The 20618-nt window shown below is 43.0% G+C and overlaps 1 protein-coding gene across 9 annotated transcripts in view; it reads right to left on the bottom strand.

The window, feature by feature from the left end:
- Positions 1 to 20618, bottom strand: part of KMT2C (lysine methyltransferase 2C) — a 124632-nt gene that overhangs the window by 13507 nt on the left and 90507 nt on the right. For 7 of the 9 annotated variants that reach the window (XM_072153918.1, XM_072153914.1, XM_072153919.1 and 4 more), the window contains 15 exons: positions 17104 to 17145; positions 15908 to 16046; positions 15383 to 15597; positions 15194 to 15267; positions 14092 to 14271; positions 11258 to 13957; positions 10820 to 11142; positions 8463 to 10141; positions 7129 to 7237; positions 6376 to 6454; positions 5552 to 5615; positions 4871 to 5103; positions 3113 to 4630; positions 2202 to 2414; positions 857 to 1021 (listed from right to left, as the gene is read on the bottom strand). In XM_072153918.1, coding sequence (XP_072010019.1) covers positions 857 to 1021; positions 2202 to 2414; positions 3113 to 4630; positions 4871 to 5103; positions 5552 to 5615; positions 6376 to 6454; positions 7129 to 7237; positions 8463 to 10141; positions 10820 to 11142; positions 11258 to 13957; positions 14092 to 14271; positions 15194 to 15267; positions 15383 to 15597; positions 15908 to 16046; positions 17104 to 17145 — 7733 coding nt within the window. The remainder of the gene's footprint in view (positions 1 to 856; positions 1022 to 2201; positions 2415 to 3112; positions 4631 to 4870; positions 5104 to 5551; positions 5616 to 6375; positions 6455 to 7128; positions 7238 to 8462; positions 10142 to 10819; positions 11143 to 11257; positions 13958 to 14091; positions 14272 to 15193; positions 15268 to 15382; positions 15598 to 15907; positions 16047 to 17103; positions 17146 to 20618) is intronic. The other 2 variants (XM_072153916.1, XM_072153913.1) reach the window with 1 other exon arrangement.

Raw genomic sequence — 20618 nt, forward strand, 5'->3', positions numbered from 1 at the left:
TCATAACAACCGATCCTTTTCACTCCATAGCGTCATATCCAGCGACGTTTCGAATCAACATGAGCCATTCTCAAGCCTTGAGAAATGCTCATGTTGAGCCTAAACGTCGCTGTATATGAAGCTATGATATGAATAGGATTACTAATTACCCTATGTTTGGACTCCTGGAGTGCTGCATGATTTCTATTTGTATGTTTAAGGGACCTGAGGCCCAGTTCTGTTTGGCATGCACCGGCCATTAGTTCTGTTTGGACTTTCCTTAAGTATATTATAAATGTACATTTACATGTCATAGAACCAATTTCTTATACATGTAAGCTACAAATATGTCTGAAACGGAACTGTACATACAGTCTACATGAATATTTTAAGAATTTTATTTTTTTTCTGTTATGGTTAGAAATATTGATGAACTGTCCCAAGGATAGGTCATCCATATCAGATTTGTTGGGGGTGCAACACACAGCTCTAGAGATGAGCGGAGACGTAGCGTTCGTTCAGGTTTGGCTGTGCGACCTGGAAGTATTTCAGGATTGCCGGTCGAACATCTAATCCAGCAAATGGATCCCCCTTGCTACTAGCGATGACCATAACCCAGCCTGGGCTAGTAGCAAGGAGTGTCAATTTGCTGGATTGGCTGTTTGGCCGCTGATCTGGCAATACGTCCGGGTCGCTTACGTGAACTGAAACTGCAGGTTCGCTCATCTCTTTCCAACACTAGTTCCTACGTGCACTGATCTACAGTAACCTAGTCTGACCACTGCACTGAGAACGGCGCTATCCGTTTCCTCTTCCATTCAGATTTTAAAAACTAGAAGATTTTATTTGGATGCTAAAAAAAACAAACAATACAAACCTTAAAGATAAGCTGCGAATAATAATCTGATACGCCATCCAAAGAAGCGCAGCCAAACGTGCCCAGCAGCCGACTCCCAGCGTTCATCGGGCCAGTTCCATATGGGAGAAATTGTGCAAAATTTATTCCAACTATTGGCTCAATTAGTGGAAGCAGAGAAAGTTGCTATAGAGAAGGAAAAAAAAAAGTCGCATATGGGTTTTATCCAATCATCTGCTTGGAGTTTGTAAGTTTGTCATTATTGCCTGAGTATTGATTAGGTAAGTCGGCACAGACTAATATTATAGCAGTGGATTAGGTCAATTTCATACCATCAGCAAACAATATAGTGATTACTACTGGCCCTGACAGACACGCATAATGTCACTGGTAGGGATAAGCAGACCCACTTAAGTTCTTAAACTTAACTTTATCCTGTTTGGGCTCAGGTTCTGGTACCGAAACACGGACCTCAGTAATACCCACCATCAGTACTGGCAGCGATAATGGGTGTTAACTTTTTAAATGTTTCCGGTGGCATTCAAATCAATGCCGTGTGTGCATGCTGATGTGCCAGCACATTGTACACCACCATTTTGGATATGAACCTTTGCAGTTCGGGTCCACGTATCCCTAGTAATGGGATGAAGGTTAAAGTTTCCAAAATTTTTTTTTTAAATCAGATATTTTTTTTAATATTTTCAATATTTAAACATAAACATACAAGTTTTCACATCTTTGGTGGATAAAGCCTACATTTCAACGGGAGCCATAGGGCTGGCAAGTGTAGGTACAAACAAACCAAATGCCAATGGTTAACTATGTTCATGAGGTAGGCAGAGGCTGGTGCGGGTAAAGAATAAGGTAAAAGCCGCTGTTTTTTTTAAGCTATTCATCAAAAAGTGTACAATATCTGCACACGTAGCGTATTAGTCGAGAATCTGCAGCAAATCCGCACCTTAATACAGTAGCCTTGTAGTGTATGTGACTTAATCATATCACAATGCATCTACGTCAGACACAAGCCGATACTTGCAGAATAGCTGCATGATTAGCGCCGGGGTAAATTCAACAGCCTTTCCGCTACATGAGCGAGTAAATGCACATGGTCAAGATTTGCATGTAACACATGTGGATTTACTTTCAGATTTTGATGCGGTTCTGGTCGCAGATTCTGGATCATAAAATCACCAAAAAGACAAAAATAGAAGAAATTTTAAAGGTGAAAAATATTTGTTTGTATCATCAGTGCTCTAGGGATGGGCTACTAATATCATACCCACTGACCTCTGCTTGGCAGAATGACTGGCACTGGAATTGTGGCAGGATATTCAGATTATTCCAGATGATAAGAGCTATGAATTACCTGCTTGATTTGGCTGAAGGTCTCAGAGTTGGAAAATATGGCTGGCTTCTGTTCCTCCTCTTTCTTCCTCTTCTTGGATCGAGGGGCTGGCTTATCCGCCGTCCTCTGTACCCGCTTATTTCTTGGTTTCTTCTTCTCCATTTCAAAATCCGCTCTAGGGAGCAAGTTCTGGTTGACACTAAAGCCAATCATCTCCTCTCTGTCCGGTATATGCTGGAGAAAACACAATGGGAGTCCAATTATTAAAGGGTTTTATACTTTCCTATGTGGTTCCGTTGCAGAAAAATATGAAGTTAGTCCGCCTTTTAATTTCTGACACATATTAAATAATTTATGTAAAATGTAAACACACATATACAATGTTACCACATAGTTTGTAAAATTGCACCTTTTTGATAAACATGATCCAAATTGATGACGTACACATCACCACATAGAGATTAATGTAGCAGAACAGTCATGCGCGGCCGTCTGCTCCATTACTCTGACGGAACAACGAGGGGTCCAACGGAGGTACTTGGGACGCCATCGGAACCTTTGTATTCATGATCTGTGAGGGTCTCATCACTGAGACCCCCACAGATCAGCAAGTTAGGGCCTAACTTGTGTTTGTGGGAAAATCCCTTTAAAGGGAATGATACAGTAGTTGTGATCCAGGTTGAAAACAAAGTTAGGCTTTACCCACAAGTTCCAGCACTGTGCCTGGTGCACTAGAGGATTGTCCGTACCTTGGGGTGATTTTATATCTCTGCACTAAACTTCTTTATAGCTCCACCTCTCTGCTTTGAGTAAAAGCAGTAGCAAACTTCTGGCTACTGCAGCAATAACCAGGGCTGATACCAAACTCTGTCTGAAACTTTGCGTGGTCAAAGCAAACACATTCCCTTTAAATTGATAAAGAGACAACTCACCAATGAATTTGCAAGTCTTGCAGTGGACTTTGAATCAAAGGAACTATCTTCAATTGACTGTAAACTTTCCTCGGCGCTTTGAGGCAATACGACTGGCTGTTTCTTGTTTTTGAGCAAGTGTTTCAATAATTCATTTCCCGATTCCAGTTTTCCTGAGGGGGTGGAGGCAGTATGAGAAGTGATTTCTGTGGAAAGTGCATCGTGCGATGTGGCTTTATCTACTTCAGTCTTAAGTCCGACTGACGGTTGCTTCAATTTGGAGTCAGATTCCTCCGGAGACGGATCTCCTTCCACCTGCTCCAATTTAATTTCCTGAATATCAACGTTGTCCTTAGTGTGCGGTTGACCATCCTCTTGGTCCAGCCCGGGTTCCTGAAATACCTGTTTCACATCTTTAGGGAGGAGTGGGCCTTCGGAGTCCACAGAGCTATTGTTTGCTGCATTGGGTGTCGATGAACGGATCAAGTCAGTCACATGTTCTCCCTGAAGGTCATTCGCAACGTTAACTGTTGGGGTTGACGCTTCCGAGATGCTTGGAGTAAGTGGAGCCGTGGAGTCCGACCTTGGTGTTGAGGGTGGAGATTTCAGAGAATCTGAGTCTTCCTCTTTTTTCTTTTTCCGCTGTCTTTTCTTTTTACCTTTCTCTTCGGGGATAATGTCAGAATATAATTGTATGAGGGACTGGCTTGGACTTTGAAAATTGGTGGAACTGGGAGGCCTGTCCTGTCCACCAGGGTTTCCATTATCTGCAACAGGTGATGCATTGGTGACATTTGGCATAAATGAAGTCTGTGGAAACCCAGACTGATTGTCCTGCCCATGTGGGGAATGTCCTAAAGACCTTTTATCAGAGTTTTGCACAAAAGGTGCAGCAGGTGGAGACTTATCTATATTTTGTTGCCCCATTTGAGACTGTTGTAGGGGTGGAATCTGCATGAAGTCATTTGGTAACTCAGCACTGAAGAAAGGCATATGGGACAAAGACCTGTTATTGGAGTCTGGACCCACCATGCCATGTTGCTCCATTTCCATCCGTTGCTGTAATGCCCTCTGCCGATCTACTTCCTGCATGAGCTGTATCCTCTGCCGCTCTTGTTGTTCTCGTAACCTTTCTTTCCTCTCCCTCTCTTGAAATGTTTCACTAAAGGGATTGTTGTCATCAAATTCAACCCTAGGTGGGGCATTTGGGTTGACGCCGGCAGCCTGAGCGGTAACTTCAGGATTGACAGGACGCTGTATCCTGGGGGCATTTACTGGTGGGGCTGCAGCTCTTGCGGGAGGCTGCCACCCTGGCATGTTTGGCATCCTCGGCTGACTGGCTTGGCCTGGTACCATGGCTCCTGGAGGGTGCAGCGGCTGTGGAATAGGAAAGCTCTGGGCATTCATTGGTGGTGCTCCCCCCGGCATCAATGTTTGCTGTGGTAGGACTCCAGGCATTAAAGGGGTCACTGAAAACTGCTGCTGCTTGTTTCTGTATTCTTCAATAAGCTCCGTATGTTCTTTCTGCTGCTTTCGTATCTATCAAATAAAATAATATATACTTTATTTTACAATACAATGATGAGTTTTACAAAAATAAATTCCCCCAAGGTTATAACTATTTCACACAGCAGTATTTTAGACATCAGGAAGTTGAGAATGCCCTAAGGGGCGTTTCACACCGGTCCAGGTGAACAGGGTCAAACCCGAAGCAACTGAACTTGCCTATGTGAAATGGCCCTTAGATAGGTAGGAAAGGGGTCAGGCAGAGTCACTTACCTGTTCCAGTTGTTTTTGCACCATGCTTTGCTGCTCTGTGACGTGTTTCAGCTGCTCAGCATCCTCCTCAGGAAGTTCACGCCCGGCCTTCTTGGCGGTCCGCTGCTTCGCTGACAATGCTTTCTTAGATTTTCTGTGGGCCCCAATTTGCTCCTCCAAAAACTTTTGCTGGATTTGAAGGAGTTGCTGAGTCTCCTGAAGCCATTCCTCATATTGTTTCTTCTGGGAGTCATCTGCAGAAATAACACCATGAAAATCTTGTCTCAAAACTGTACCCGACAAGTATGGAAGCATTATGCTGGCAGGCACAGTGTGATAGTGGACTTATTTATAGAACATCTATGGCCAGAGAATAAGAGCTATAGGTCTGATACCAAGGAGACCCCAAATAAATCATAACAGATGGGTCAGACATATGCCCCATAGAGCAGCCATGCAAACCACTGGCCACCACTACAGGAGATGGCCATTCTGGAAGCCCTACAAAAGTGAAGAGTGTATACCGAAATTGCCCAAACCACTCTATTCATATTTTTTGTTAAAACCAGGACATAAGAAGCTAAATGAAGAGCAGATCCTGCCAGAGGGGACACACACCAAATATCTGTGTGCTTGGTTTACAGTCCTTGATCCTGGTGGTAGATGTCCTTTAACATAACAATCATCTCTCCAAATACTTACTGACAAATCCTGGACCAAAGTTTGGAGGGTTTGGTCGAATCATCTGTGGTGCTATACTTGCATCCTACAAAAAAAATACAAGCCAAATGTAAAAATCTGCAACTAGATTTTTTTCTACAACACATATATAATTGTGCATCATCTGCAGAAGAATGTGAACAAATCTTGAAGGGGTTGTCTGATTCTACAGGAAGCTTTTGAGTTTACTTACTGTGGATAGAAGTCGTCCCTGGTCATGTGATGTCACACAGGCGCGCGGCTCGTTATATTGCAGAGAGTAATCAGAGCTGTATGGTATTCATTCACCTGTGTGACATCACATGACCAGGGATCGGTGTTTATCTACAGGAAGTAAAGAATGAAACCTCCTACAGAAGACAGCAAGCGGAGATCTAGGAAACAGTGAGGAATTGATACGGAAAGTATATTGGAAAATTATATAAAACTTATCAAACAAACAATATAAATTATTGTTGAATTAGAACCACCATCGAAAGTATGTTCATACAGATTTATAGAGGCAACTTTTAAAACCAAAAGAAGTAGTAGATCAAAAAGGGAAGTGAATTTGTGAAGGAAGAATACGACTTCTCTTTTTTCAATAAACTCCTGGTTTTAGTTTTTGGGGGTAAACTCCGCCTTATCTTCCTTAAAATGAGCTTCACATGAGCACTACCCCTTACACTAGCAAACTGGCACCGGTAGCAGGATCGCGTGTGGACTAGGAAGTGACCCAGACCTTGGAAGGGAATGTATCAGCCTCATGGAAAAATACCCTCTAATGCTACCATGTAGATAACATGACTGTACAAAAGAGCTTATACCTGTGAAATTCCTGGTGGGACAATGCTCTGGCCTTCAATGTTTTGTGCACCTGGCACTTGCTGAGCCATAAAAGGGAATCTAGGAGGGAAAAAAAGAAATTAGTTGTACAATTAAATATTGTAAATCCTAAAAGGCGTTGTGCTACGAAGTCAAGTTATGAATTGTAACGCAGGGAAGATTATGACTTCCCCCTACTGATCCTGAGAACAGAATCCCAACTCCCTTGTGTCTTCTCAATTTCTTCTCAATGGAGATAGGCGGGAGATGTGAATTGCATTGGAGTCTGAGATGCTTCAAGGAAGGCGGCATAGGAATCCCTGCACTATGGCGCATGCACAATGTAGGACGGGAGCCAAGGTAGGTATATATATATTTTTTTTTTAATTTCGGGTTTGGACAGAGGTGATACAGGACATTTCTTTTGACTGCTGAACAGCCTGTTAGCATTATAGACAGGGTTGTGGAATCGGTGACCATTTTGGTGGAGACAGCCCTGGTTATAGAGTGGATGGGGTGAGTAGTTTGATTATACATTGATAGGTGATGGATACACAGGTTGCATGACTTATAAAAACAAAGCTTTAATGTCTCCATCAGCAGCCTGACTATCCCTTATGTGCAGTGTCAAGTAGTAAATTACAACCACTTGCCTCCTCCAAGATACATGAACAGAGGGGACACAAAATAAATAGTTTTGCACCTCTCAGTGATGAGGTTATAAAGATATACGTGCATATAAACCAGATATTTACCGGTTCATCACCATCGGAGGCATTCCCATGTTGTTCACCATGACTTTATTGATGCCTTTCAGGGCGACCATTTTTGCTTTCATGATAGGATCAGTAATGGCATCAAAATCTGAAAGGAGGTCATAACAAGGAGAAAGACAAAGCAACAATGTTTAAGAGGATAAATCTACAACTTGTTCAATATCATTCGCTAGTATCATTCACAAAAACTGTAGTCACCAGGGCCCTGGAGGGGAAAAATGTAATTTGCATGTGTGACCACTTCTTCATTTATACCAATGGGACTGACAAATAGAGCAAATCCTCCGTGACAGAGGAAAATGACGTTGTGTACACGTGAAAACTTCTGCTCAAATTCTCTAGGGGAACTAACTCCTGCAACTGATGGTAGTGCCAGCAGTCAGATAAAAATGAAAGTGGAACATTGGGATCACCTGTTGGTCGGTAAAAATCAAAATCCACTTACTCATAGAGCCACGCAAAGTGACAGTGGCAATCTTAAATTCATTATCTATGCCCTCCTTCCTTTTAAAATGATGCTAGTGAGGTATAAAGACTATGGACGTTTTATCAGTACCTCCATGCTGCAGATTCACAGACTGTTACACTGTGCAAGAGCACTTCCATTCTCCCACGTTTGCTCAATGCGGCCAAGATAACAGGAAGTGCAAAGAGAGGGCGAGACCGAGACCTGCGCTGCACAGTGTAACAGCAGCCTGTGAAGCCAGAGCACATAGGTGTTCTGTAACACACTCATAGCCTTTTTGCCTCATTAGCATAATTTTAAAAGTTGATATTAGACGGAAGGAGGCCATGGATAACAAATATAAGAAGAATATCAGAAGCATGGTGCCTGGAGCTATGAGTAATTGTCCCCTGGTTTATAATGCCTGATTTTCATGGTAGATTTCCAGTATTGGAGGGAATTAATCAAGACTGGCGTTTTGAATGCCAGTCAAAATTGTGCCCGCTGGCGATTCTGAGCTCATATCCACCAAGAATCTCTAATTGGATACAGCCACGCAAACTCCGCCAGTTCGGAACTGTAGAACAGGTCTGAACAGAGCTTTCTGCTATCCAGAGGAGACTATAGTAAATCTATCAGTACGAAAGTCACTGGCCAAAGTGCTGTGCGGGTTGTAGAAGCCCAAAAACTGGCGGAGAAGGCATAATGAATCTCCCCCAATGTGTTACTCTTCTCTGTTTGAAAACTATTTCAGTCAAATCCTTCATAGTACTAGGAGATTATTATTCCATAATAGTGCATTTCCTGGTAATGTTATCTGGGGAAGCAATGAGAGAAAAGATATGGAAATACAATGATAATTACATACCGATATTTGGAAAGAAGGGCTCGGAGCGCTGACGTATCATAGCCTGCATCTGCCTCTGTTGCTGCTGCTCCTGTCTTTCTTGATCTAGGAGATCTTGCAGTAATAAGGGCTGTTCCTCCAGAAGAAGAGGCCTCTCACGGCTCTGCTGCAGCATGACTTGCTGTGCACTAGGCATACCACTCGGCAGAGTCTGATTTAACGTTTCCCCTGTAACGAAAGCATGGCCGCCTTGCTGAGCAGCCAAAAAACCCGAATTTGAAGGCGATCCTTGTGCAAACCCTTGTTTAAGTCTTGGTCCCGTACTCTGATTCAAAGCATGATCTATCGCTTGGTTAGGAGAAGTCATGACATCTTGCGTTACGCCCTGCATTACATTTAGCTGTGGTGATGCCATGATGTCCGAGGGAGAAACTAATTTTTCGACATCATTAAGTTCTGGATTTTCATTGTTTAGCAAGTTATCAAGTGCCGGTGCAGATTCTGGCATTGTGCATGAACTGCTGGCATCTTGGGAAGGCACCTGCAGGGGCTCACTGGGCTGTACAGAATTAGGAGCGCTCTCCTTATCCCCTTTATCGGACCGTTCACTTTTACAAGACGGTACAGACATCATATCCTCTTCCTGCTGCTGCTTCCCAGCGGCTTCCACTGTCAGTTCAGGTGTCATATTCGCTGCCTTGGTTTTTGGGGACGACCCCTCCATGACGGTTTCAATCGCAACCTCGCCAATAGTCTCCGGAACGGAATCAGCTGTAGCATTGAGAGCTTCTTCGTTGCCTTCTACTTCTTCAGTTTTGCACTGGAGCTCCAACTTATCATCGATGGGTACATTAAAATCCAGATCTTCGTTAAACATATCTTTTTTGTCTCCAAGATCAAGATCTGGATCTGTATAGGCTATGATGTCAAATTTTCCAGAGCGTAGCAAGTCATCAAGTTGAGGATCATTTGCTTCCAGAGTGTCCAAGCCATCTAGTTCAACCCCTTTTGCATCGTCTGGATCCAGATTTATGTTATCAAGATCATCGTCATCTAAATCCTTAACCTCAACTCCTTCCAGATCCTTTACATCAAGATCTTTTTCTGATGGATCATCTGGGTTATCATCCAACTCACTTGGTGCAGTATTATTACCCAGGCCCTTGTTTGGGTTATCAGTAGATAGTGGATTTTGCAAATAGTTCTCCGTTGTTCCCGGCTGCTCAACTTCATGCATCATGACTGGTTGATTTTGTGCAGCCATCAATTGCTCCAAGCCAGGAGGCACTTGACTGGACAAACCAGGATGGTGGGCACGTACTGGATCCATCAACCTTTGGCCTTGAAATTCTGGTCTAGGGAAATAACCCATTTGCCTCTGATGCGGCATAGATTGTTCCATTACTGTATGAGATGGCCCAAAGAGGATCCTTGGTCTTCCATCTGGTGGCCGGTGTCGAAGTTCAATGTATGCCTGGCCTGATATATTATGCTGTTGGACCTGCATTCCCTGGTGGGCAAAATGAGGTGGTATACCAGCTGCATTCGCCATCTGTGAATTACTTATGGGCCTAGTCAGTTCAATGGACATATCTCTCCTCATCTGCTGTGGAATCCCCGGAACTTGCATTTGTATTGAGGGGCCTAAAAAGCGCTCATGACCGGGCACAGGACCAGGGCCTGCCATTGGATAGACAAATCTGTAAAATAAAAAGACATTTACTAAAAACCCTTTAGAAAGTGTATACATAAAACAACACATTCCTTTTTACAGGAGAGGTCTTGTGTAGCAGATTGCAGTTGATCCCACCAAAGGGACCTTCAATGGTCTTTAAAGGGAGCCTGTCACTAACAACCCTACTCCCCACACACAGTACCTTTTAGAGGTCTTTATAAATGTTCCACTAAGGTCTCTATCCATGGGATTAGAGCATACATTAGTCTAAAAAAGACATTTATTGATGTCCTCTGTTACTTTAGATCCTGTCATGGCGAAGGGGAACTCCAGCGTATTGTCAAGCTAACCTGTCTCCAATTTGAGGCCTGGTTATCAATGTCAGTGTCAATTAGGAGGCAGTGTAGCTTAACTGTATGCTGGAGCTCCCCAGCCTCCATGACTGGATCTTTACTAATAGAGGACATCAACAAAACTTTTCTTTTGACTCTAATCTCATGGAAAGAAGCATCAGTTACACATGTATTGTTTCTGGTTTGTTTGTGTGTGTATGTGTGGGGGGAATTGGCTATTGGTGACAGGCTCCCTTAAAAATAACAATCAATGGCATTTGAAGTTATGGGACCAGACACTTAGGTGCACTCAAATATGCAGGTGTAGCCACAACCGTCCTATAAACTTTCAAAATCACATAAAACTCTACCTGTTTCCAGGGTGGGGTCTCATAGCCATATTACTAATGTCTCCAGAAAACTGTGGTCTGGTGAACTGGCCATTTCCAGCGAATTGTTGGTCTTTGGGAAAAGCATGGAATCGTGGGTTTCCCTTAGGGCCAAGTGCTGCTCGAATATTGCCAGGATAAGGCGGTGGTGGCCTGTTAAATATTTCACGCTGCCTGTGTGAACTGTCTGGCCACTGTGTGGGATGTCCACCCTGGTTCATCTGTAAAGGATCAACTGGTTTCTCTTGACGGATAGAATTCTTGTTTTGCTGTTGTCGCAAGATCATCTCTCGTAGCTTCTGGCGCTGTAAAGAAAATTCAAGGTGAAAGAATTTAAGTGCAAGGATACCAACATTTCCATAAGAGTGTAACATATTTAAAATATTTATAAAACCAGAGCCCATAAAAATGACCATTTACCTGTCTTAATTTCTCTTCAGAGTCTGCAAGTGGCAAGTTCAGTGAATTTTGGGCATCTGACATGTTCATGGCTTGCTGAATATTAGCAAACTGTTGACCTGGAGGACTTTCCGCAATGTTGGTAACTGCACTAAAGGCCTCCTCTGAAAATGGCCTTTGTTGATCAGCTAAATCATGCGAGTCTCCAAAACCATCCCCACTCTGCACATGAGGGGTCATTGGGGGATGTTCAAAACTATCCTGACTAAACATGTCGGTTGCCCCCGGAACTGCCATTCGAGGATTTTGGGAGCTTGCATCAGGTCTCAAGTATGGAGCTTGCATGGGAGGACCTCTGTTTTGTGTGGCATGTCCAAACGACTCCTGACCAGTAATCAATCCGGTTCGAACAACAGAAGAGTGATTAAAGTTTTCTGGGACACCTGGCATAGGCGTTCTTGGTGGCTGAGAATAAGGATCAGGAAGTACAGGCCTAGGAGTTCTGCTTGGGTGAGTATATGAATCTGTGGGAGCTGGTCTTGGGGTTCCAGGAGGCTGGGAATATGGATCTGATAAAACAGGACGTGGCATACCAGGGGACTGAGAATAAGGGTCTATATTAATAGGTCTGGGTGTCCCAGGAGGATGAGAATATGGATCTGAAGGCATTGGTCTTGGTGTGCCAGGGGGTTTACAGTAAGGATCTGTTGGTACTGGTCTTGGAGTTCCAGGTGGTTGTGAATAAGGATCTGATGCTACTGGTCTTGGAGTTCCTGGTGGTTGAGAGTATGGATCTGAAGGCATTGGTCTCGGTGTACCAGGTGGCTGAGAGTATGGATCTGAATGCATTGGTCTAGGTGTTCCAGGTGGCTGAGAATATATATCTGATGGCATTGGTCTAGGTGTTCCAGGTGGCTGAGAATACGGATCTGAGGGCATTGGCCTTGGGGTACAAGGAGGCTGAGAGTACAGATCAGAAGGCATTGGCCTTGGGGTACCAGTAGGCTGAGAGTACGGATCAGAAGGCATTGGCCTTGGGGTACCAGGAGGCTGAGAGTATGGATCAGAAGTCATTGGCCTTGGGGTACCAGGAGGCTGAGAGTATGGATCAGAAGTCATTGGCCTTGGGGTACCAGGAGGCTGAGAGTATGGATCAGAAGGCATTGGCCTTGGGGTACCAGGAGGCTGAGAGTATGGATCAGAAGTCATTGGCCTTGGGGTACCAGGAGGCTGAGAGTATGGATCAGAAGTCAATGGCCTTGGAGTACCAGGAGGCTGAGAGTATGGATCAGAAGGCATTGGCCTTGGTGTTCCTGGGGGTTGGGAATATGGATCTGATGAAATAGGCCTAGGAGTTGCAGGCTGTTGAGAGTAGGGATCCATACCAGTCCTTGTATTTCCTGATGAGGAAGCAAAGTTGTCATGGTGCCTCTTATTAACAATGGGTTGAGCAAATATATCACCGGCCATCGGCCTAGGGGTAGATGGTGGCTGACTGTAAGGATCCATTGTTTGCACAGAAGGTCTAGGGGTATGTGGTTGTTGTAGGTAAGGGTCAACAACTCTCTGGGTATTAGGTGACTGCAAAAATGGGTTATTTACTGGTCGTGGTGTTCCTGGAGGCTGAGAGTATGGATCCTGAGAATTTGATCTCGATAAAGACTGAGGGTCACTATGTTGTCGCATCAGTCTAGGTGGATGTGCAAATTCATTTGAAGAACGATGTGATGCTTGGCTGTATGGATCATGTGAAAAATTTTCAGATGGTCTTGGCGTCATACCAGCCCTTTCATACTGGTCGGGTGGCATTCGACGAGGTGTTGTTGGCATAGCATTAAAAGACTCTTGTGGTGATTGAGGGGGGCGAAGTGGAGTTTTAAATGGGGCAGGACTACCAGGTGAAACGCCTGGTGTGGGAGTGAGAGGCGGTCTTGCGTATGGATCTACTTTATTTTGTCCCAGTGATTGTCTTGAAAACATATCGGGCCTGGAATTTTGTTTAGCAAAGGGGTCATTGTTTGCTGAACATAAGGAACCATCTACATCCTGATCTATGTTGTGCGGAATTCTCGTTGAAAAACCAGGTTTAGCAAAATGATCTGAAGACATCATGGACCTTTGAGAATCACCTAACTTCATACCCAGATCACCACCTGATGGAGATGAAGAGGGATCTCTGACTGGTGATGGTTTAGTATCAGAAGAATCATTCCCAGCAATATGTCTTGTAGAACACATATCCATAGGTGACCCAGAGTTCCTCCGGTGGTAGTTCTGACCAACAGGTGGAGGTCTTGGTGTCCCTACCATTTTAGCATATGGATCTACAGGTGATGAAGGTCTAGAAGTTGAGGAGCCTGGCGAGAACATCATCTGTGGTGACTGTGGCTGAGAAGACTGGGACAACTGAAGGGGGTCCTGCAAAGAAATTCTGGTTGGAGTTGGTGGTGGTGCTTGTGGTTTCACAAAAACGTCATCAGAGAACGATGATGTCTGTTTGGAAAATGTGTCTTTAGTAAAAGTTTGCTGAATTGGAGACATATTTCCACCACTCTGTTGAGGTGTTAAAGGACTCTGTATTCTGCTGTTTGGGGTTTCATTTCCTGACTGACTCAAATGAAGCTGCGATCCAAACTGCTGCTGTTGCTGCTCGCTCTTTACTTGCTCCAGCTTCTGCGTTGCTTCGATCTTTGCTTGCTGCTTGCTCTTCTGCCGCATTTGCTGTAAAATCAGTGGTCAGAAAGTTGAATAAGTTAAAAGCTGTTTTTAATATGTAATGATTGTATGTAATTATTCTGTGTTTTTAAGATCGATTTTAGGTCTACTACTACTACCCACGTATGTAAAACATGTACCTGTCTAAACTTCCACTCCTGCTCATGTTCAGATTCTCTCTGCTTCATCGGATCTTTAAACAAATCTGAATCCATGCGGGAGTTGAGTTCAACTATTTCGTGCTGCTGTCGTTTCAAAGTATCGTTTGACATTTGTACTTTGTTTATGCGTAGAGCTGCACGGTTATCTCTAGCCTTTTGCTGGAAAATAGAAAAAAATATACAGAAAAAGTTAAGATACAAATTCATCTAAAATAGTATTCACAGGATCTATACTGGACACTGACTCATGCCGTAATGTGACCTTGTTCTTGAGGGGTCAAGAAGATAACTTTTTTTGTTTTAAAACACAAAGGACTTAAAGGGGTATTCTCGTCTCGGCATTCACATTCAGTTTCATTAATCTGCCATATATAAATATTTCTTCACTTGGATGTTATTAAAAAAAATGTTCCTGTGTAAAGATAATTTCTTATAAATGTAGTCATGTTGTCCCTTAGAAACGAGATCGCTTCCTCGGATACGACCACGTCACACTCTTGCAGCGGTGGCCAGACTTGCGCTATAGGGTCCTGCCAGACTACCAGGATTCAGCAATCATCACCACAGGATGGCTGTGCGACATGCAGTAACTCCAGGACATTTTATATACAAAAACCTTTTGTTTATTTGTGCAATCCCTCCAGCAGAGGTGGTCGTATCAGAGGATGTGATCTCCTTTCTAAGGGACAACATGGCTACATTTATGGAAAATTATCTTCACACAGGAACATTTTTTTTAATAACATCTAATTGAAGAAATGTTTATTAATGGCAGATTAATCAAACTGAATGTTAATGCCCAAACGAGAATACCCCTTTAAGAGTCGGGGCTTATTTACACAAATGTGCATGGACCTATTGGTGGTCGCCCTGCTCTGGGGATGGGACTCCAAGCATCATAGTTATAACATATGCTTGGATCCCCGTGGGACAGCCACATCGTACTGAAATCATGATTACACTACAATGTGGTAGTCCCGCAGAATTCCTTGCATCATTTGAAGCTTGGACTCTAATCCCATGGAAGTTTAGGTCCCTTGTTGCCCACACCATACAAAAATAATTGCGGAGGCATACTTACCACATATGGTGCCCTCTCTTGTGAGCTGGCTTTTCTCCAAAGTTTTGCGATCTGTTTTACTCTTGTAGACCAATCTTGGGAAAAAAAAAATAATAATAAAAAATAATAGATGACAAGTTAGAATCGAACTCACAAGTGTGAATGGATGTCCATAAATTTGCACAAAAGGCAAGTTTCAAAGTATTATACCTGGAAACTCATCCTTCAAGTTTGGGAAGTTAACATTTGTATATAAAACAGGGGCGACAGTGGCCATTTCTCCGAGTGCTTCTTCCTTCTCCCATTTTAGCGTACTCCTCTGGGCGTTAGACATGGTATCCCCCTCGGTTTCCATCGCAGGAGCTTGTGTTGGCCACACATTGGTCTGGTCATTCACCATGCCATGATACACTGGGTTCTTATCCCTGATAGGACGGAGACACAAGCATCTTTATGAAGCCATGTATTACAATCACTCTATTTCAATATGGTACCAAAAAACAGCCCCATAAAAAACTAGAAATGTGAAGCCAGCTATACACTAAAAAGAAAGCACTAAAACCTGTCCCCAGGCTTTCTGTAGAATAGAAGCAGAACACAGTCACCGCACAGTAGTAGAGCTACAATACCAGACAATGATACCAGCCTGATATTAGTCAATTCATTGGAACAATCTGGACACCAAGGACAGAGAAACATTACAATAATTTCATGTAACATCTACAATAATAATACCTGTTATCTACAAAGGGTGGATGTGATAGTGGTGGGAAAGGACCCAGTCCAGCTCCGGGGCCCATAGGATTGTGTTGTAGATGTGCATTGGGTGGTAACATACCATTTACCATAGGCATTCTAGGGAAAAGGCCATCGCCTAAAGGGGAAAAGAAAAACCAATCAATAAAACTAAACAACATATGGCAAATTCTGCTACAAATGGGTGCGATTTAAACATGGTAAACTCCAATATATAACACATAATTGCGTTATTCGGCAGTAGTAATACAGTTAGTGGTTTTTTTTGGACCAATAATAGACACAAATCTGTGACTCCCTAATAGTCTAGTTTGTACACGTCAGATGTTTTTCACAAACCATTGGTCTGATCATATTAGAGAAAAAAGAAGCATGTACTACTGCCATCATGTGTTTTAAAGGAAATTTACCATCTGATTTACCTTATAAAGAAGTGTGAATGACTGAATCCACTTTGCACCCTGATGCAGGATGTGGCCTTGAAATAGACTTTTATGGTCTCCTTATCCTTAAAATGATGTGTTAAAAATATGGTAATGAGCTGCATGTGCTCCGGGAAAGAACAGAGCCCGTCCAGGCCGCAGGGCTAATAACACGACCCCAAGAGCACTTCCAGCTTGTTAGCATATTATTATACAATATTGTACATTTGTTTAGGAAAAGAAGAAGCATAAAAAACTATTACAATTTCAGATTCATGAATAAGATGGCAACTGTCCTTTAAGCCTCTGATCTTTTGTAGTCTGATATGAAAACCACACACAACTGGTCACTAAAGTGGATGGTCTGACAGCACTAGGACTGGCTGAGCTCTGGTTGTAATGGACAACTAGAGCAGTTCTGCATTCGGACACTTCTGATAAAGCTAACCCCATAGTGAATATACAAATACAGAATTCGTTGCTCCCTATGATAAGTTCCAGTGTTACTTAATCCAAATGAGAAAGAACCACAGTTATCCCATTGATAAAAAACAAACAAACAAATGATTACAATGTAATTAAAGTAAAGACAAAAAAAATTGAAGCACATTTTCAAAAAAATACCATAAAGAAGAATAAGGAGTTTAGAAAATGAAGTGACTACAGGGGTTTCCAGCTCTTTCCTTTTTTTTCAACAAAATTTCGCAAATAAACACACAGTCATCTCAAAAATAGACATATTAATTTTAATACCTTTAGTCTTAAAGGGGTTTTCCTTGATTAGCAACCGAAAGGCTAAAAGCAAAACAAAAACCAGAATTGTAATACATGTATCTAGGTACATCTTTCGCCACAGGCCGCTTTCTGTATATCATCTGTGCACAATGGTGTTATGTCCATGAGATGTCAAGAGATGGCGGCTGCCGAGTCCCAAAATATGATGTGGTGTCAGCCGGGACAGATTGTCATAGCTCCAGATCTAAACTGACAGGTCATGTCTTGAGGACTTGCAGTTTTTAAGCCCTAGTGGGCAGGGTCCTGTTGCCCTCTGTGTCTGCTTGTCATTCATTTACTTCAGGTTACTTGCTTTTTGTATTACATAAGGGCTTAACCCTTTATTTTTTTAATACATCCAGGACTTGACTTTTAAAGCTAGTTTATAACTTAATTCCCCATAGTATCCAATCTGGCTTGTTTGTGGTCTATGATACAACTTTGGACGGACATGATATAGCAGAGAGTAGTCAGTCATATTAAGTCCATCTGGTTTGTATAATACAGGCAGTCCCCGGGTTACGTACAAGATAGGGTCTGGAGGTTTGTTCTTAAGTTGAATTTGTATGTAAGTCGAGACTGTATATTTTATCATTGTAGGTCCAGACAAAAAAAAAAAAATTTGGCCCCAGAGACAATTGGAGTTTAAAATTTTTTTGCTGTAATGGGACCAATGATTATCAATAAAGCTTCATTACAGACACCTTACAGCTGATTATTGCAATCTGGGACTATAGTAAAGCATTCAGAAAGCTTCCCCAGAGGTCAGAGGGGTCTGTCTGTAACTATGGGTTGTCTGTAAGTCGGGTGTCCTTAAGTAGGGGACCGCCTGTAGTTGTGTCATATTTATGATTTGGACTGGAATCACATATGAAGATTTATCATTTAACGTAACATTGTCTTTACACCAAAATCGCCCTCAGATGCGTTAATGTTAAACCAGGGCTGTGGAGTTGGTAATCCAAACCTCTACCTCCTCAATTTCCCTAACTTTGACTCCAGCTCCACAAATAATATCACCAACTCCACAGTCCTGTTTTCCTGGTCACTCTAGTAGTGCCGAGATAAATCCGGGCATTCCTTCCCAGAGGAGCAGAAGAGCTTCACTGCTGAGCATGTACATAAAGTGCAGTCCCATTCATCAACTAAAAGCCTAGAAGGGGGGTGCTGATTTAACATGACTGAAGTCAGCGCTCATTGGTGCATGAGGCCGGGTAGTGGTGAGTACAGCTGAGAAGTCCTCACTGCTCCTGGCTCTACTTCACTCTGTGTACTGAATCATGACACTGGTTGTATGCAGAGCCCCCGTGCAGGCCTGCTAGCGCTATGGGGGGGGGGGGTGTATACATGCGCAAAAAATATTTTAATGGTGGGGGAAGGGGGCGGGGAGTGATGAGCAACAACTACATTGTAGAAACACAAGGTCATCAAGGTTGCTATCATAAAAAGGTGAAAATCATAAATTCCATGATATTTTGCACATGCAAATATTTGTGCACACTTGATAAATGCCTCCATTGACGTCCCTCTTTTATCCATGTAATTCCAGCAGTAGACTCTTCATAGCTACCATATCATCAATTTATACAATTTATTTTCTTTCTTTAAAATCTATAACTTCTCGTAAGTAGATAATATGAGTGAACAATTTCTGTAAGAAACACTTGAAATCCACTCTATGATCGTTGAAGTTGAACTCGCGACTGACATGGCTGACAAGTCAAACACAAATGGAAGTATCAATGGAGTACAGATTGTGAGGCGCTGTTGCCTATGCCAGGTGATACCCGTGATCTCAGCAGCCATGAAGCAACTTTACCATACATCTATTCAATGTCTGTCCTTGTATTAGTTCCCCGTTATATCCTCATAACATTCTAAAGCCAAGAATTTGAAGTCTAGGGTTTCATGAGGGATCTTTTCCTACGTAAATAATCAACATTTCTAACCATTTAGTAAAGGTCTGGAGAAAAAGTTTTGGAAAAATTCAGTGCGCTGAATTTACAGTTCTGCACAAAAACTTTTTGGCTGAGGTGCAATAATCCTTTCCAAAATAGAAATATTAATAGAAAATAAAAAAAAAAGTATTCTGCAGCAGGATAGTGAGCCCAAACATATACATCCAATGCTATTGTTACTTTGCAGTCCACAGTACTGTAAATCTCAGGCTCTGGGATTTACTGTGACTAACTGAAGCAGAGCTGTGAGTGTGTGCGTGCGAGGGTTACAGACTGCAGTAGTGATATACACTCACCGGCCACTTTATTAGGTACACCTGTCCAACTGCTCGTTAACACTTAATTTCTAATCAGCCAATCACATGGCGGCAACTCAGTGCATTTAGGCATGTAGACATGGTCAAGACAATCTCCTGCAGTTCAAACCGAGCATCAGTATGGGGAAGAAAGGTGATTTGATGCCTTTGAACGTGGCATGGTTGTTGGTGCCAGAAGGGCTGGTCTGAGTATTTCAGAAACTGCTGATCTACTGGGATTTTCACGCACAACCATCTCTAGGGTTTACAGAGAATGGTCCGAAAAAGAAAAAACATCCAGTGAGCGGCAGTTCTGTGGGCAGAAATGCCTTGTTGATGCCAGAGGTCAGAGGAGAATGGGCAGACTGGTTTGAGCTGATAGAAAGGCAACAGTGACTCAAATCGCCACCCGTTACAACCAAGGTAGGCAGAAGAGCATCTCTGAACGCACAGTACGTCGAACTTTGAGGCAGATGGGCTACAGCAGCAGAAGACCACACCGGGTGCCACTCCTTTCAGCTAAGAACAGGAAACTGAGGCTACAATTTGCACAAGCTCATCGAAATTGGACAGAAGATGATTGGAAAAACATTGCCTGGTATGATGAGTCTCGATTTCTGCTGCGACATTCGGATGGTAGGGTCAGAATTTGGCGTCAACAACATGAAAGCTTGGATCCATCCTGCCTTGCATCAACGGTTCAGGCTGGTGGTGGTGGTGTCATGGTGTGGGGAATATTTTCTTGGCACTCTTTGGGCCCCTTGGTACCAATTGAGCATCGTGGCAACGCCACAGCCTACCTGAGTATTGTTGCTGACCATGTCCATCCCTTTATGACCACAATGTACCCAACATCTGATGGCTACTTTCAGCAGGATAATGCGCCATGTCATAAAGCTGGAATCATCTCAGACTGGTTTCTTGAACATGACAATGAGTTCACTGTACTCAAATGGCCTCCACAGTCACCAGATCTCAATCCAATAGAGCATCTTTGGGATGTGGTGGAACGGGAGATTCACATCATGGATGTGCAGCCCACAAATCTGCGACAACTGTGTGATGCCATCATGTCAATATGGACCAAAATCTCTGAGGAATGCTTCCAGCACCTTGTTGTATCTATGCCACGAAGAATTGAGGCAGTTCTGAAGGCAAAAGGGGGCCCAACCCGTTACTAGCATGGTGTACCTAATAAAGTGGCCGGTGAGTGTAGTTGTATGCATATATGACGCAAATA

This window comes from Engystomops pustulosus, chromosome 5, assembly GCF_040894005.1.
Source record: "Engystomops pustulosus chromosome 5, aEngPut4.maternal, whole genome shotgun sequence".
Lineage (NCBI taxonomy): Eukaryota > Metazoa > Chordata > Amphibia > Anura > Leptodactylidae > Engystomops > Engystomops pustulosus.